The 18803-nt window shown below is 26.1% G+C and overlaps 1 protein-coding gene across 1 annotated transcript; it reads left to right on the plus strand.

Annotated features, from left to right (window-relative positions):
• The first annotated feature begins 7887 nt into the window (after positions 1 to 7887).
• Positions 7888 to 12359, plus strand: LOC113867257 (WAT1-related protein At4g08290-like). Its single transcript, XM_027502448.1, has 7 exons — positions 7888 to 8099; positions 8333 to 8395; positions 8578 to 8694; positions 8884 to 9124; positions 9340 to 9498; positions 10957 to 11108; positions 12107 to 12359. Exons 1-7 carry the CDS (start codon positions 7888 to 7890, stop codon positions 12357 to 12359), a joined length of 1197 nt encoding a protein of 398 aa, XP_027358249.1.
• Positions 12360 to 18803: the final 6444 nt, after the last annotated feature.

Consider the following 18803-nt stretch of genomic DNA (forward strand, 5'->3'; position numbering starts at 1 on the left):
CAATGTTAAAGGACACAATTCCTGTATAGTTTATGAGAAACTTTTTTACAAGAAGATTGCTTTGAAAACAATATCATATTGAGAGAATTTTATATTAGTTTGAAACTACTTATCTTATTATTTGGCTACAACATGCCTTCTTACCAGATTCCTTTTCTGGCAGGTGTCATAGCTTCATACCTAAATTGAAAAAACGAAAAAGGGTCTGTTTCTTCGAGATTTTTTTTTAATTTTAATTACAAAATATTATATAGTTTTATTTTTAAAAAATTATATAAAATAATAAGAGTAAAAAAAGTATTTTCACATTTTAGCACTATTTTAAAAAATGATGATATTATTTTTAAGTTAAAATTAGAAACTAAAACTAAAACAAAAAAATATATTATTTAAACTAAACAAATCATAATTAAATTTGATTCTTTAACTTTTATTATTTTATTTTAATCTTTCAACTTCTGCTTACTCTATCCAACTTTGATAATAGTAACATGTCTTGTATTTATATTTTATTATCATCATATAAGTTTTTTTATCTTATATATATATATATATATATATAATTGTTGCCTAACCTGTTTCCTTCCTCTTTAATGTATTTAGAATATGATCAATTTTACAAATTTAATTTGACTTGATGTTAATTTTAATAATTTTGAATTTTGAATTTAACTTAATATATTTTAAAAATGGATTAAAAAATTGCCATAGGAGATGTTTGAAGAATATAAAAATTATTTCATTTATTGTTTGAAAATTCATTTGTACAAATGGAAAAAAAAATCCTTTATAAAACTCATAATTCATATACTTCACAGTTGATAAAATAGAGTTTTAAAGATTTCAAATGAAACAATCCAAGAAGTCAATAATACATTGGGTAATAGAGCATTATTCTTGAGTATCAACAAAGAGAGAGAAAGATATAAAATATCTGGTATTTTATAGATTTTCTTAATCATTGAACATCAATAGCATTCTAGATTACTAATCAATAAAACAGAAAAGAAGATTCAAACGGTTAATGTTGTGTTTAAATAGAAAATCTTAAAAAAAATTTAAAATATAAAAGCAATAAGGAGAGATGCTTAGAGTGAAAGTGAAGTATGAAATAATTAATGAATGATAAGTAGAAAAGGTTAAGCATAATAAATATATTATTTAAATTTTCTTTAAAAATAAATCAATTGAATTTTTTTATTTGATGTAATAATTATTTAGTTAAGATTTCATAATATTTTAAAACTATTTTTTTGTTATATACATAAATTATAGGAATTTTGAAATAAGACATAAAAAATACAGCTTAGAGAACAAATGGTGAGAAAGAAGTTTTAGAATTTTGAAAGAAAATTATTTTAAGTTATCAAAGCACTCTGATAAGATATTTGACAAAAGTATTTTCATGTAAATGATTGGTTTGCAAGGATTGATAACCCATGACTTGCCATTATTTGCTTGTTCATGATCATTGATCAACAACCAATCCTCCACAGTCCACAGCTTATCTTGCTCCATTTCCATGCCAACTATTCTACGCTGCTTAGTGACCATAACCCATGTAGGACAATTGTTCTTTGTTAGCCACCATCATGCAAGACCCAGCCACCATGCATCTCTTACATCATTGCTGTTCTTTACAAACATACCACATCATGCCTCACCTTATTGCTTTTATATATAATTAGTAATAAATAAATTAATTAAAAGATTAAAGTGATAATTGTGCTTTTATATATACAAAAATAATGCATGTTATTTAGATAAGAACGCTTGTTAAGATTAAAAATTATAAATAGACAGTTAAGATTAAAAACTAATTATTTGATCACTTAAACACACACATATAAGCTCTTCGAAAACTCTAATCTTTAGAAATGAAGTTTATTTTCTATCTTTTAATATACATGCTTTGGTTTTTAAAAAAATATATTTATATGTGTAGTAGATGCTGAATGCTGAACATGAAACCCAACGTAACCATGTTATTTGACAAAGTCGCCCACTTAGATATAGAGCATTAAACTAAAAGAAAAGATCATCAGAAGAAAAGGAAAGGCACTTGTTTTGGGGACACGTCCTCATCAGGCATGCAATGCTGATATGCTGAACTGGAAACAACTATGAACAACATACTTACAGATGTTAATTAAATTAGCCTTTAGAGGGAAAAGATGACATCCAAATTAAAAATTAGTGGCGGAAGAAGTTAGCTTCTTGCAACTAATAAACATTTGACGAATATGTAAACATGGTACTTATCCTTAATTGCTTATCACCAACAATTATAGATAATATATAATATCATCATGATACAGTTTGTTCCCATGTACGCTCATCAGCCAAAGCTTCCTCCTCTCTACTTCAAGTTTAGTGTGGTAGAGAAAAAGAATATAGTGCCTTTGTCTCTGGGTTTCTCTCTCCAATCTTTCACCAAGTACGATCATTATCCACGAATTTTAATTCATTTTCTTACGTGTCTTTTATTTGTCTGTGATATTCATTTATTTTAAGAATATGTATTATGAAATTTACTTATTAAATTAAAAAAATTCCATCAAATAAATTAGGTCTTACAAATTATATAGAATTCAAAAATTATTTGATGACTTATTAATTAATTATCTTCATTTTAACGTATTATATAAGTAAATGTAAGTTATTCATAAATCCTTAAAATTTAACATGTATAATTATTAAGATAATATTATATGATTGAACTGTTAAATTTATCTCATAAAATTTATTAAATAAACTAAATATTTTTAAAATAATAAAACATGTTTTTTTTTTATTACACACATGTACAATAATACTTTTATTAATATAAATTTCCCTTATTCTTGTATTACAAACTGGTAAATAACTGTATATATGACCAGAACACTCACATTAAGGGAATTATATATTTAATATACTATTAGTTTGCTACCGAACCTGACTTTTTCTTTTAACATTTTTTTTTAATTGCATGGCTTAGTTGTTTGCTATTAAGACCATAAAAATCGTGATGATATATAGTTTGGCATTAATATCATCAATGATTAAGTAACAATTACGAAATATTAATAATTGGTAAGCTGAGCTTCATGAGCTCAAAATTCACTTAAAGTACTTTATAATATGGGCCATGTTAGGATTAAAATAATAATATGTATCACAATAAAAAAGTATGTGAACAACTCAGCATGCTGTGTAAAGAAAAATGAGATCAATGATTTGATACAATGTAATAATAAGTATCTAAAATTCATTTTAGATTGATCCGATGTTAATTGTGCACACGTGTAATATCGAATTGACAGCTTTCACAGAACGACCAGCTCAATATTCTTCCTGCGGTATCTTAATTAGCATATTATTACCGAATTTTAGTTTTTTTTTTTTAATGATAAAAGTTTTTTACAAGATTGCTTATATATATATATTTTATTAAATGTACGATAGTATATAAATTAACCATTGTTTATAAAATTAATATAAATTTATATCAATAACACATTTTACAAGCATTAATTATATATAATTTAATTTTTTTATATTACTGATATATTTACCTAAGTAAGGTATAAATTAATAAGACTATTATAAGTAGAGTTGTTAAAGTGGGCGGGTCCGATGGAATAATTTATTAAATATAACTGATTGAGTTAAATACTTTACACCTTTTATTTTATTTTAATTTGTATATGGTGAACTAATTATTGAACTCATTTTTAAATTAAAAAAGTAAAATTTATTAATTAATTAAATATTAAATTTTAATAATATATATAAAAATATAATTTTTTATTAACTTTTGTAATTTTTTATATTTTTTAATTTTAAATGAATTAATCTATTAATTTATTGATCTATCAACTTTTTTTTTAGTTTTTAACCGCATGACTTATTAGCTTGTTAACCCATTTGTAAATGGAAAAAATTAGAAAATTTACTCTATTTTTTTAAATGGGATAGAATGGACTGACTCGATTTGACAAAATTCATATTTAATGAATGATAGTATATATTAATATTTTTATTGACAAAAATATATTTTTTGTAATATATAGTCAGTGTTAATTTATAGTATTTATTTTAACAAATTAGATTTTGCTAAAAAAAATATGTTAATAAAAAATTAGTCTAACATTAAATTATTAGTGATTGACAAATTTTTAAAATATTCGGACATTTGATTCAAATGTGTTTTATAAATGTTGTCAAGAACTAAATCATTCTTTGAAAGTGATATGCCCATGTTTTGATTTATTTTATTCACAGGTTAGAAGATGTACATTTCTTTTATTCTCCGAACTTTTACGTCGATTTTGTTGTACAAAAGTACAAAATTTATCTATCATAATCTTCGCCGCCACGTTTCACTGATATTTTAGAACTAAATATTTGTTTGGTCATGTAACAGAAACGAGAGAAAAATAATTAATAAATAAATGAAAAATCAATACTACTTATGTTATTTAAATAAGAAAACAGAGAGAACATTTAGCCTTTTTTTTCAATTTTAAAAATTAAAAGTGTAAATATAATTATTTTAAATAATTTATACGTCCTTAATTATACTACAGTGATGCGTCATTGTAAGAAAAATTTTCTCTTTCACTTAAATTTTTAATACCAAGCAAAAAAATATTTTTAAATATCTTAGAATAAAATTTATATTTTAAGTTTAATTACACTTTTAGTTTGTGTATTATATAATTTATGTGTGATTTGGTTTTATTTAATTTTAAATTAAGTTTCTCATATCACGATTTTATCTAAAAATTAATAAAAACATAACAAACATAATATATTATTAATTTAAATAAATTTTTAAAGAAAAATAAATATAATAAATTTAACACATATTTTTATATTAAAATTGAATATAAAAATATCCATTCTTGTATTTAATTCATTCTTTAACATCCACGTACATTTTTATATCATAAAAAATATTTTATATACAATTTTATATGTTTATTTAATTGTTTGTTATATTTTTAGATGTGTAAAAAAATAAAAAAAAAGATTATATAAGCAACAACTAAAAAAATACTATTTAATTTTTACTTTGGACGTTAATTAATGGAGAAAGAAAATCAAATAAAAAAGACACATTCCAATTAACATACAGGAAAACAAATTAAAAAGAAAAATTAATGCAAGTAGAAAATTCTAAAGCGTCCCTATACAAATGAATTTGGATAACCTGCAGATTTAACAAAAACTGCAAGCTATAATTTTTTATTCGTTTAAGCAAAATAAATTTGCTTAAGCGAATTCTGATTTAAGCAAAATTAGCTTAAAGAGTTAAAATTATTTTTTCACAAAATTCACTTAAACAAATTATTTAAATAAATTTATTTTATTTATACAAATGGTAATCTGTAATATACAGTTATTGTCAAAACTGTAGATGATCTAAATTTTTATACAAACACGTGTAGAATTGTCAATACAAAACAAAATCATCTAGTATATGTAATTTTTTCAAAAGTTATGAAAAATTATCACATAACATAAGTACTAAGAGTATATAATTATCGACCTTCTAATAATTTTTCGACCTACCATGCTGGCCACCTTATTTGTGACTACCTCAACCATCAATTCATCCGTTCGCTTCACGATTTGACTGATTTTTAGTTGATTCACCATATTTGTAACTTTGTCTCACAGTGAATGTATGGAAAATTAAATTGTGAGGCTCACTGGAACATTTTCTTGCCAGTGAAGGTACGATTATGGGCTGTTAGCATTTTTGTATTTTATTTAAAAAATAAATAATTTTTTTATTAAAAAAATTAGAAAAGTAATTAATAAATTTAACTTATTATATATATTATAAACAAAAATAAATTTTTAGGATAAATTTAATTTTAAATTAATATAAAGTATTTTTATATTATATTTTTATTCATTTTAAAAAACAAAATAAATATTTTTCTCACTTTTATTTTTACTCTATATTTTACCTATATTCTTTCTTCTATACTTTTTTCTCTATTTCACTCGTTGGTCCAAACAAAGCGTAAAAGTTGTTTGTCTTAGCATTAAAACTTCCCTTAAGCTATTGTAGAATTTATTTATTTTTTCTCTTTGAACCATGTGTCTCATAATTTTATGAATAAAAAATTATAAAAATAATTTATAATTTTGACATTTTATTAATTCATTTTAATAAATACTGTTAAACTTATAATATAAGATATTATTAAAATTTTAATTAAACTATATGTATTAAGTGCAATTTTATTAATAATTTAACACCATACCAATTAAATATTAATTAAAAAAAGATTGTGTAATTTAAAGTGATCAGTAAAAATTTTATAATTTATATATATGTATAAAGTATATATATATTTATTTATTTTTATCTAATTTAATTCAAATTACATACTTAAATATAATAGATAAGTCTATCATTAAATTTTTTTAATATATATAAAAATTGAAACCTAAAATCTGACTTAAATGACTTTTATCATTCGTTTGTTATATATACTTCGTTAATTATAAAAAAAACATACTTATTTGAGTGTGATTGGACAGTAGTAGCCTGAGGAGCAAGTGGTCCGTTTAGGATATAAATAGTTGAACATGTCCAATTTTTGTAGTACTAATAATTGTTATACCAATGTACAATCTTTCAATTATGGTGGTTTAGAATTGATAGAAATTTGATCGAGAAACAACTTAATGTAAAGTTGACACGTGGAAGAAATCATTATGCTTTGTTGCATGATTAGATAAATTGATTCTATTGTCGTGTCAGAACAAGTCAATCAAATTCCACTTCGTTTTTAATTATACTTTTTACGTTTTAAATTTTCAATCATATATATATATATATATGTGTGTATATGAGGTTTAATTTTTTATATATATAATATATATATATATATATATATAATTTTATTAATAAACTTACATTTTCATAAACAATTAAAATATTCATGTGTTTTAAAAATAACTGAGGAAGGAGAATCGGAACTCAATCCGACCCTTTTGTTAATCTGATTTTGTGTATTTTGCGAGTTAAAATTTTGTAAAATGATGAATTTTATTTAAAAAGTGTAGCTATAGAAGGTAATTCGCAAGTCAAAAATTTGATCTCCGTATCAGCTGTTGCCCATTTTCTTAAATACCAATTTGTGGTAGAAAGTGGACACTGATTCTCATTTATAGCAAAACCCGTGTTCTTCTCTGATTAATTTATTTTTCAAGTTCAGTCTAAACCAGGTTTTATGTCCTGTAGTGGTCTTATGTTCAAATTTGATACCATCCTTGCTAAAGTGCCCTGTTCTAAATTAATTCAAACACGCAAAGAGTGACGCAGTTTTAGTCAGAACTGCAAACAGTTGCACGGTTAGTGTTTCCCGCACAGTTTCGATCAGAGTTTTTTTCACTATATCAATTAAATAATTAATATTAAAATTAAGTTAAAACTTTTAATTAGTCATGTATAATTATTTAATTAAAAATTAATTTTTTAGCAGAATAACTTTAAACTTTTGCTTTAAGAGAATAACAGTGACAGATGTTGTGTGTCTCATTGTAACTTATAAAAGATAAAGGAGAATGTTAATAGGTTATATTAAGACTATTAATTAAGAAATTAGAAAATATAAAAAATGTTATATTAATGCACTTATTTATTATAATTTAAATGGATTTTTTTAATAATTTTTAATTAAAAAATAATGTAAGACAGTGGTTACCGGAAATAAAAGATAAAAGACGTGTTAGGGGCATTGCTATTATAGCACTTTTGCTTTTGCTTTTCGTGTATAAAAGGAAGGGCATCCATCTCACGTATTATATGAAGGTGTGTTGGTAACAAACCAAAGAGCATTTCTCTTCACTCTTCTCTCTTGGATCAGTCACTCACACACGATGAGTGCCGTAAATCCGAATGGCAAATTAGGCCTACTTTTTACTAATGCAAAACCATACATCTTAATGATTGGCTTGCAATTTGGCATGGCCGGCAATTACATCTTCGGCAAGGACGTTCTCAACCATGGCATGAATCGTTTTGTGTTCATTGTCTATCGAAATGCCATGGCCACAATTGCCCTTGCCCCTTTCGCATTCATTTTTGAAAGGTGTCACTGTTTTCCTCACTCCCTTTACACGTTCATTCCCTGTCTTTCTTGTCATTTTTTTCTCTATAAATGTACGGCTTATTAAAATAAGTTTAAATAGTTTATTTTAATAAGTTACTAAAATTATATACATATTTTGTAGATTTTATCAGTGGTGTTTTTTTATGATGGTGGGAACTCAATTTTGACGTTACATTTCTCAATTGTTTTTACTTCTTGTTTTCTTTTTTCAGGAAGAGTAGGCCTAAGATGACACTCCCAGTCTTTCTACAGATAATGGTCCTGGGATTCCTGGAGTAATGATCTAAAATTAACCTTACACATATACAATACATGCAACAACCGTATCTGCAAGCATATGCATATAGAGGAATACAAACGCATATTTACTTGCAGCGTATGCCCGTGCAATAGGGGCAAAAATTATCTTCCTTTGCAGGATAATAACCTTGTTAATTACATGGCTAATTTTGACCAGGCCAGTTTTCAATCAAAGCTTCACTTACTTGGGGATGAAGTATACTTCGGCTTCATTCACATCTACTATTGTGAACGCTGTGCCCTCTATCACCTTTTTGCTTGCAGTCTTCGTCCGGTAAATAATTATAATCAATTTAATAATATATAATTGGGAATTGCATAAATACTTATATATATATATATATATATATATATATATATATATATATATAAATAGAACACATAATGTCCGTGTACTGAATAATATTTTTCTATTTACTGTACAATATAATGTGCAATGAACGTTTGCTTTGGTTTTGTTTAGGTTGGAGCGTGTAAAATTAAAGGAAATTCGGAGCCAAGCCAAAGTGATTGGAACATTGGTAACGTTTGGAGGCGCTTTGCTAATGGCAATTTACAAAGGCCCTGCATTCAACCTTTTTCATTCTGGAAGCACAACCCACCAAGACAATGGAAGCCACTCCTCTCCCAATAACCACCAAACCGCTGGAGCCATTTATATACTAATGGGTTGTGTGGCTTTGTCGTCTTTCTACATTTTACAGGTAAAGTAAACCCCGCAAAAGCACACACCCAGAGTCATCACTAGTGTTCCACTAGCCCAACTATTTTAGAAGGGAAATGTTGTGTACTTGTAGAAGTAGACTCCCAAATATAGGTATTAATTTAGAACAATGAAATTGATATTAAAAGCAAAAAAGTTATTAGATTTGTGGCAAATATGCAATGAGTGCATGATCTTAATAATTTGTGTCTTCAGTCCGTAACGGTGAAAAGATACCCAGCGGAGCTATCATTGGCGACCTTGATATGCCTGGCGGGAACAGTGGAAGGTAGTGTGGTGGCACTGGTGGCTGAGCATCACTCCCGCGCTTGGGCTCTTGGTTGGGATTATAGACTCTATGCTCCTCTTTACACGGTTTGTATAATTTATTACACTCTTCAAATTCCTGTTATGACCCACAGTACTTTTCCCCCTTTTAAAACCATAAATTATTTTTTAGAAAGATATTTTAAATAAATTAAATTTAAGCTTAATTTCAATAAATTTTTAGAGAAGTTACTATATAAAAAAGTCGGTATAAGAAATATTTTTTTTAAATTATAAATAATTTATTTCTTCAAATTTTAAAGAAGTTAAATAATTTAAAAAAATAAAAAGTATAAGTTATTTTTAATTTATGAAATAAATTTTATTTATCCAAAATAAAACTTAGTTAACTCCTTTTAAAAAAAGATAACGTAGAGAAAAATATTTTTAAATAAAAAATAATATCAAATGATGCTAGGTTTCAACCGTAGGTTTTAATTTGATCATTTCAGGACATACCATGGTGTGTTATGAAATCGAGTAAAAAATAATAACTAAAGAAATACAGAATTTTAAAAACATGTATTTAAGCATTTATTTAGACAGATGTTGATAGGTTAGGGTGTTCAAACATTAATTTTACAAATACAAAAAAATTATTTAACCATCTTAAATAAAAATATATATATAACTTGAATTCAACTAAGCACCTTTTAGTCACGAGTAGTAAAAAGATTATTTTCATCTAAATTTGCAGTCTTAAGTTTAAACCATAGTAAGAGTTTTGTCATTTATAATAATTTTATTTAATTTAAATAAAATTGTCTCTTATAAAAAATATATATAGTCTAAATTTAAAAATATAAAATATTTTTTCAAACATATATTAAATTTCAAAAGTGAAAAAGAAATTTTTTTTACATTGATGAGAATTTTATAGAGAATTTATTATGAAATGAAGCTAAAAATTGTAAATGCTCAATGACGCAAACTTTGTCACTAATACATTGTCAATTAATATATTCAGATCTTCAATCACAAAACACCACGGAATTGATTTGATATGACTTCAATAAGGTCTTGAGTTATGAACAATTAAAATAAATATTAACCCTTAATTTTTAAAATATTAACACAGATTTTAATTTTTTAAAATCGAAATAACTTTTAAGTGGCTTTTTCTCGGGCCTTGATTCAGTGGTTGACAAAGGTTCATTTAAAGACAAGGCTAAGTCTAACAAAATTTTTGGGGTCCACTAACGTGTTTTCATTTAAGAAAAGGGTTCACGTTGGACCTCTAATGTATTTGTGGATGAAAAAACCTAGTTTCTGTGGCTACCATAATATTTCATAAAAAACAAAAGAGACGAGTTCGATTTTATAGCATCCCTTTAACCAATTTACAAGCACATCACCTTCCCTTAGACTCCATTAAAAGAGGTTTTCTATTTAATTCGAATAAGATTTACTACAGTAAAAAGTATAAATAATAAAAAAAAGTCACAATAGTTAGAAAATCCCAATAATTTAATTTATTTAATCTCATTGACTTTTTATTTTTTTCAGGGACTAATTAGTTCAGGAATTGCATACTATGTTCAAGGGCTAGTGATGAATATAAGAGGCCCCGTATTTGCAACAGCGTTTAATCCTCTTTGCATGATCATTGTTACTGGTTTGGGCTCTCTTTTATTGGGAGAACAACTCCATCTCGGAAGGTATATTTCTATTTCTATTTCCTTGGTTAATCTTTGCCAATCTACGCTTTCACATGCATAGTTTATTAATATTTTTTGTAATCCATGCTTTCAATTCATTTGTCTTGATGACAAAACAGAGGAAAAGAAAACTCACATGCCTAAACCTTCTAGTAACTAGTTATACTTTTTTTTTAATGAATCTTGTTAATTAGTATTCTAAAAATATAAGTTAAAAATTAAAAAAATGTTTTTTTTTTGGAAAATTATGTTAAAAACACATTGAAAAAATTTATAAGAATGTAATAATAATATTTCTTAATAAATATATTTTACTTTTAAAATAACACCTTTAGGATATTGATTAACATTTATCTTTTTAAGCAATTTTTTTATCAAAAATTTATTGTAATACTTATTACATTTTATATCTCAAATAAAAAGTCTTTTTAAAAGGTGCATCAAAGACATCAATTAAAAAACATTTAAATCACTTTTAAAAAATTATGATTATTTAAAATATAAACGTTATATTATATATTTTTACATAATAATTTTTTTTATTTTAAAACAATTATTAACATTTGTCATTAGAAATTACAAATGCATTCTTCATTCATTTAATCCGTTTAATTTTTAAAACAAATAGTTTAGTAAGAAAACTCATAAATTATATAGCATTATTAGTGAATAGCCAATTAGCAGCCAAGTTACCACTTATCACCCTATTTAATGTTTTTTATTCGCGGGAAAAGAAAAATGGTCCAATGAATGTTTTCACTCAAAACAAATATAACAAATAATGATGATACAGCAGTAGCTAGATATGATGTGACCTGTTAACAAAAAAAAGACATGATATGACTCCAATTAAACTAATACACCCACGTGTACTTCCTTGAACTTTCTTGAAACTTCAGAGGGTGGAGCTTTCTGAATCCAAAAAATTAGAGATTGTGCGGTTGCCGATGCAACAAAATTCCCTGCATTGGCAAATAATAATTTTGTATATATTACAGTATAATTGGAGGCATCGTCATCGCATTGGGCCTTTACTCGGTTGTGTGGGGCAAAGCCAAGGACTATTCAGACTCGAAATTAGCACAAGCAAATGTAGGAGACACAAAGTCACTGCAAATCACCACAAATGATGACTCCAAGATTGATATTATAATTGAGAATTTGGAAAAACAAGCATCAACCAAGCAAAAACTAGAGGAGCCCAACAAAGAGGGAGAAGAAGAAACAGAGAACGGTGTTATGAAGGTTTAGCTATAACTGGTCAATGTCTCTTCGGGCACCCACAATGCGGGAACTACAACGAATGCATTGCCTATTGGTCAAATCTCAATGTGTACCAAAATATAAAGTATGAGCCTAGGCAACTTGCGGGGATTAGCCACATAGCTAGAAACTAGAAATAGAATTCCTCTATATATTGTATTTAGTGTTGAGCTAGCAAGTAGGCACTTTCTGTTTGTAGAGTAGATAATGTGCTTCGCTACTTATGTAACCTTATATATAGACAAGGCAGTGAGGGATTAGTGTGAATGCATGCTCTTTAGTTTTTATACTCACGTCTCATCCATAAGTAATGCTGCCTATATTTGTTAATAACACGACGTTGCACGATTGAAGGATTCAGTGTATAACTTTTTACACTATCTATCAAAATTAAACCATTAATTAATTTGATCTTTACGGCTTTTTATAAAAATTCACAGGGAGATGCATTGGCTGTGCACGCATCGTGAAGGGGTTAGTTGACTCTTTCGGAGTCATGGTAAAACGGCAATGAAAAGTAAATAAAACAAAGTTATTAAAGTGTCCAAGAAAAAAAAAATGGTCAGCATTTAGAAACACTTGGGCTGAATGTTTGACCTTGCCCATGCAACACTAGGCCCATCTTGGGCCTAGGTGTGAAGCGAGACTGATGATTTCAAGCGTCATACTGTATACATTGAATTTATCAAATTCATGATAACTCTATTTTTTAACAGATCCATGGAATTAATAATTTGCGACCAAATAAATTAAAAACACTTGTACATTTGTTTCCTTTTTTTTTTCTTGTCATGGTACAAATGTTATAACAGAATAATTTTGTACGACTAAATATTTGGGCCGAGTATTTTTTTGTCGTTGAATTTGGGCTGAATGTTTGAATTTGACCAATCAATACTAGGCCGGAACATGGGCCTATAGGCCCGAGCAACCGTTGATTCCTTGGATCTTAGAGTTTAATTATGTTTTATTTTACATCTGTAAGCAACCTCCGAAATAGTTGTTTGTGTGTTATGAAACGTTTTCCCCTTTTAGGAACTTAGTCTTATTTGAGTTTTTATCGTTTTTAGGAAATTTGATCCCGCATCTTGGAGAAAAATTAACAATTGCTTTTAGTAAAAAGAGTTTATATTAGTTAACTTATCATAACAAAAATATTTAATAAAATTAAGTATTTCACTAGTTGACGAATATAAAGTAACCTAATTTGATTCTAAGAACTGGATCAGCAAGCACGAAAGTAATTTTTATTTCCATGACATACTTTATCCGGAATCCCCAAATAAAATTAATTGTAAGAATTTGATTCTTTCTTCTCAAATTTAAGCACGAATGAAAATATCTAGAGTTTGTGTTTTGTTCCTTCAAGCACATTGACCTTGATTTTTGGAAAATAATTTTTTCTTACAATTGTTTTTGTCATAAAGCAAATAGACGTTTCATTTGTAAAATTTCTACAAATTCAGATCCTCGTCTTCAGCCTTTATATCCAGCATTATAATTTCTTTACTGATTTTGACATTCACATTTCTAATGAACTCCTTGTTTCAATTTTTCAAATAAACAATATCTAACACTACACGTGCCTTCTAACCTTTATCTTTGTGTGTTGATCCAAAGGTCTTGCATCGATTTATCAAAACCACCATGCAACAACCAATAATTGTTATAGTTGAAAGGTTTTATTTCCCAATTATGACAATAGTTTCTAAGGTTGATTAGGATCAAAATCCAAAATTGTGAAAACTTCCACTCACTAAGATATTTTTTAAGAGAAAAAATTAATCCAATTAACTCATTGTTGATCCACGAATGATGCATGCAAAATATACTAAAGGAAAATGTACCCAACAACACAACTAAAACAGGATCGAGTCTCAAATATTGTTATATCATAATTTTTATTTTCAAAATTTTTAAATTGTGTTTGGTTTGAATTTTTATTTTAAAAAACAGAGAATACATATCGCTAAAACAGAAAAGGAAAATATATTAAGGATAATTTTTAGTCATATGGAGGTTTGGATGCAAAGTATATTACAGAAAGAACGCATGAAAGAGGTGTACCGGATAAGATAGTACTCGGTCTTTCCTGCAGAAAAGGAAACCGAATACTTCTTCAGTCAGATCAAGTCGAGTACCCTCTCAACCAACATTAAAGGTAATGAACCCAAGGTAACAACCAAATCATTAATCCTCTCTAATTAAAGGGTCAAAACCAGACTGACTCAGCAAGTCCATTAATCCATAATATTACCTATAAAAGGAAGCTAGGAAGTACAGGTAAGGGGTTGACTTTCAATATTAAATAGCATTTATTATTTAGAACCGAATCATAACTTCAGCATTGGAGTGCCTTTTGTAGGTATCCTTCTCACGTCAGGCCACATCAACAGCAGTCAGACAGTCAGAAGGACGTCATTACTTCAGAGCAGAGATCTGAAGACTAGTATTTTCCTAATAGAAACAAAAGGTAATGGTTGATGATGGCTCGCAAACTCACTAATGAATTAGGTCTCTCTCACTACTATTTGATTCAGAAAATTGGACCATAAGTTTCGCATTCCATATTCACATTCACATTCACATTCACATGATGGCATCTCCTCAATTGATTAAAGGTTATTATTGATCTTTAATGGATTAGAATGGATAAGATCAATGCTGCGTAAGTGCATATGATCAGTCCATAACTATTTTTAAAGAACTTTAAAAGGAATTCCACTCAGCATAGCAGATACGGACACACCATGCATGGATCCTTAGCTTTTCTCTCTTATTTTATTTCCAATAACTTTTGCTAATACTTCTTTCAACTTGCTTTTCGGGTCACATTTGTGTTTTATTCACGAAAAAGTTTTCTTATTTTTTTTATAAATAATTTTAAAAAGGCAAAAAATGTTTTGATAATTTTTTAAATTTAAAATTACTAGATTTTTTCAAATATTAAAAAGGTATATTTTAAAACCTGAAACGTATCCTTAACACGTCAATTTTAGAGCAAAACCGATAAAGATCTTAAAGAAATATCAATTATTGAAAGTTATTGGAAGCGACCAAAGCATAATTGATTGCATGAATCTGTTTGGTAGAAACTTTCTATTAGCCAAAGAAACACAAGATTTACTGAACCAGTTTCCTATGTCACAAACAATGGATCGACAATGCTACATATAGGGAGAGTGTGAGAATTCATTGAAATTGAATACTTAATTTGTTTGATAACTTTTTAATATATTATTTTATCTTAACAAATATTATATTTTTTAAATGCAAATAAATATCAAAATTTAAATAACATGTTTATAAATTTCTAAGTTATGGAAAACTTGATATATAATATTATAAAAATAATATAAGATTCATTGGTAAAATATATCAATAAATCTTACATTTTCAAAAAGTGTAAAATATATGATAAACAAAAGAAAAGAAGGAATTGAAAATAAAATAAAAAATCATATAATAAAAAGTGAAATTTATATATTCATAATTCATGTGTCGATAATTAACAAAAGTTGGGTTGAGTGATGAGAATCAAGTAAAGAACTTTGATTAGCTGAAAAGTGTCAATAATGGTATTTGGCTTTGAACGGTCTTGACCAAAATTTCCACTTTTTAGCTGATGAAGAGGATGCTGTGGATTGGGTGGTACCTCGTGCCCAGAATACTATTTGCATGTTTGTTGGTCTAATGGCCTTTCATCATCTTCCCTTTATTATATATCATTGTCTTCGTCTCTTTTTTCTTCCCTCAAATTTTATCATTTTATAATCTTTCATTGTTGTCTCTATGATCTTAATTATTGCTCACCCGGGGAATACGCCACCTTATATGTACGATCAGATATCAAGCTACTTAAAAGAGTATTAGCTACTTTTTTTAATAATTATTTATAGATAATGAATTTTATCATATTAAATAAAATTATATATTTAGGTTTATTATAATATATATATTTATATATAATATTTTAGATAAATTAAATATACCAAAACATGTATAATATTTACTTATATTTTAAAAATGTATAATAAACATTAAAATGAAGTTATTCGTTAAATTATTCATTAATTTTTTATTTATAATTTTTTAAATTTAATTTATCTAAAAACTTAATTTAAAAGTTGAATTGATGAAATTTAAATTATAATTATACATATAAAAACACATTGAGAAACTTTTTAATGTAAAAAAGAAGGTAAATATTAATTATGCATATCTAATATAGATATTGACTATTCATATAGAGCTTATATGTGGATATCAAATAGTCAATGTATTTAGTGTTGTGAATATCGATTTTTGCATCTTTGGAATGACCTCCAATTTTTTTTTTAGTTTATAAAAATAAAATAAAATTATTTTACAGAAAAATAGAAAATTTTAAAAAAAGAGAGAAACCAGATCATGAAAATGGAAGTCTTGCACCGTGCAGGTTTACACTGTAATTTCAAAACTGACTTCATACACCAGTGTCGCAACCGGGCGATTGCAACGGTACGGCGAAAAACACTTTCAAAAATATCAGAGGAGTCGCTACCAAAGTTTATTTTAAAAAAACCTTGAAAAAACTTTTTAAATAATATGATCTTTGAAACTAAAAATGAGTTCGGAGTCATTTACGTATAGGGAAGGTATTAGCACCCTACAACTTCCGTTTAAAAACAGTTACCTTAAATTAATTGTGCGAATTCATTTTAATCTTGAAAAATATTTATTTAAATCCTAAATATCAAATATTTTTATTTTAGAAGAAGAAATATTATTTATTGAAATATTATTTGGGTTATTTTAAAAATTATTTTGACTTGACAAGTTCGGTTCCCGCTCCTACATATCCCCGAGTGCAATGGGTAACTCAAAGCTATGTAGTTCTATCTAAAAAGTTATGAGGTTGGTTAATTAAAATTAAGTTTAGTAAAGAAAATTTATTTTGAGATTAAAATTATTTTCATAAAATTATAATGTTTAGGATACAAGATAATGTGATTATACATGTACCCTACAAGAAACAATACAGAAAGTGAAGGAAGATCACACAACTATATTGTAAATCGTTAAGAAATATTTTATTCGTAAATAGGGTATTTGAATTTTAATTTTGATTATGATTAATATTGAAAGAACTTTAAGATAGCATAAGCTATACATAAACCTCTTATAATTTATTAGACTATCGAAGGCAATGTAAATTACACATCGATATTATAGAAATTTATAAAATGAAGAAATGATAGTAATTTAATTTATCAAAATTTGAAATATGACTTAAGAAAATTTAAAATATGAAATTAATTCTATTTTAATAAAAAATAATTTTATTTGAATTGATTAAAGAAGATGCTCATTTAATAAAAACATTAAAAATTTTATTTGATAGATATATATTATATAAAACCTAAGGTAACGTTGGTACACATAAATTTTGACAATTTATAACGCATAAAGGTAGAGTTGCTATACATTAGCATTATAAATTATTTCTTAATAAAACAATTTAGATTTAAATTAGTTGATTGATTTGTAAGTTAGTATTTAGAAGAGAAATACATCTTGTATTATTATTAAAGTGGTTAACTAATTAATTAATGACAATATATGATAAATTAATATTGCATAAAGTCTTGGTAACGTAGGTACACATAGACTTTATCAATTTATAATACATGACGATAGAGAAGTTATACGTTAGTATTATAAATTGATACAATTATATTATTATTTATTAATTAATTATACAAAAAAATAAGTAATTTAGTAATCACAATATAAGATAAAGTAATCATAAATATAAAATTAAATCGTATTAATATGATACAAATATACAATAAATAAAATAAAAGATAACAATCCTAAAAAGTAAGATATAAATAATGAAATATAAAAAAAGGAAATAATTTATTAATGTTAAAATGAGATAAAAAAAAAAACTAACTCAAATATGATATTGTAAAGTAAACAATATCAAGAGATTTTAAATAAAAAAATAAAATAATTTAAACAAGGCTAACATAAAAAAAATAAAAAGAACTCATTCATTAAATAAATTAATAATTATCATAATAACAAATAATAATGATGATAAATAAATAAATAAAACTAAAATAAGAAATTGTATGTTGAACTAAATAATAATAAAAATAATAATAAAAATAAAAATAAAAATTCAGACAAAAAAATAAAAAAAAAGGATAAAATGGTCCCAAATTTAAATTTTTCAGATTTGAGAGTGAAGGACTTTAGGGTTAGGGGTGTGCTTTTCTTCAAGAAAAACAAAAAAAGTTATGAAAGGGTGGAGGTGAGGTTAATGGAGGCCATGGTTTTGAGTGGTGAAGGTCAATGAGAGTAAAAGGAAGAGGAATGAGAAAATATAGAGAAAGAGTTTTTTTATGGTGAGTTTTGTGTTTGTGGATGATAATAGATGGAGGA

Source organism: Abrus precatorius, unplaced genomic scaffold (genome assembly GCF_003935025.1).
Source record: "Abrus precatorius isolate BTA unplaced genomic scaffold, Abrus_2018 Scaffold10, whole genome shotgun sequence".
Classification (NCBI taxonomy): domain Eukaryota; kingdom Viridiplantae; phylum Streptophyta; class Magnoliopsida; order Fabales; family Fabaceae; genus Abrus; species Abrus precatorius.

What these genes read in the sequence shown, in the direction of transcription:
- LOC113867257 (XM_027502448.1), top strand. Translation starts at nt 7,888, where the DNA reads ATGAGTGCCGTAAATCCGAATGGCAAATTAGGCCTACTTTTTACTAAT. An exon ending in TTCGCATTCATTTTTGAAAG is followed by an intron (nt 8,100 to 8,332) that starts GTGTCACTGTTT and finishes TTCTTTTTTCAG; the next exon opens with GAAGAGTAGGCCTAAGATGA. An exon ending in TTGCTTGCAGTCTTCGTCCG is followed by an intron (nt 8,695 to 8,883) that starts GTAAATAATTAT and finishes GGTTTTGTTTAG; the next exon opens with GTTGGAGCGTGTAAAATTAA.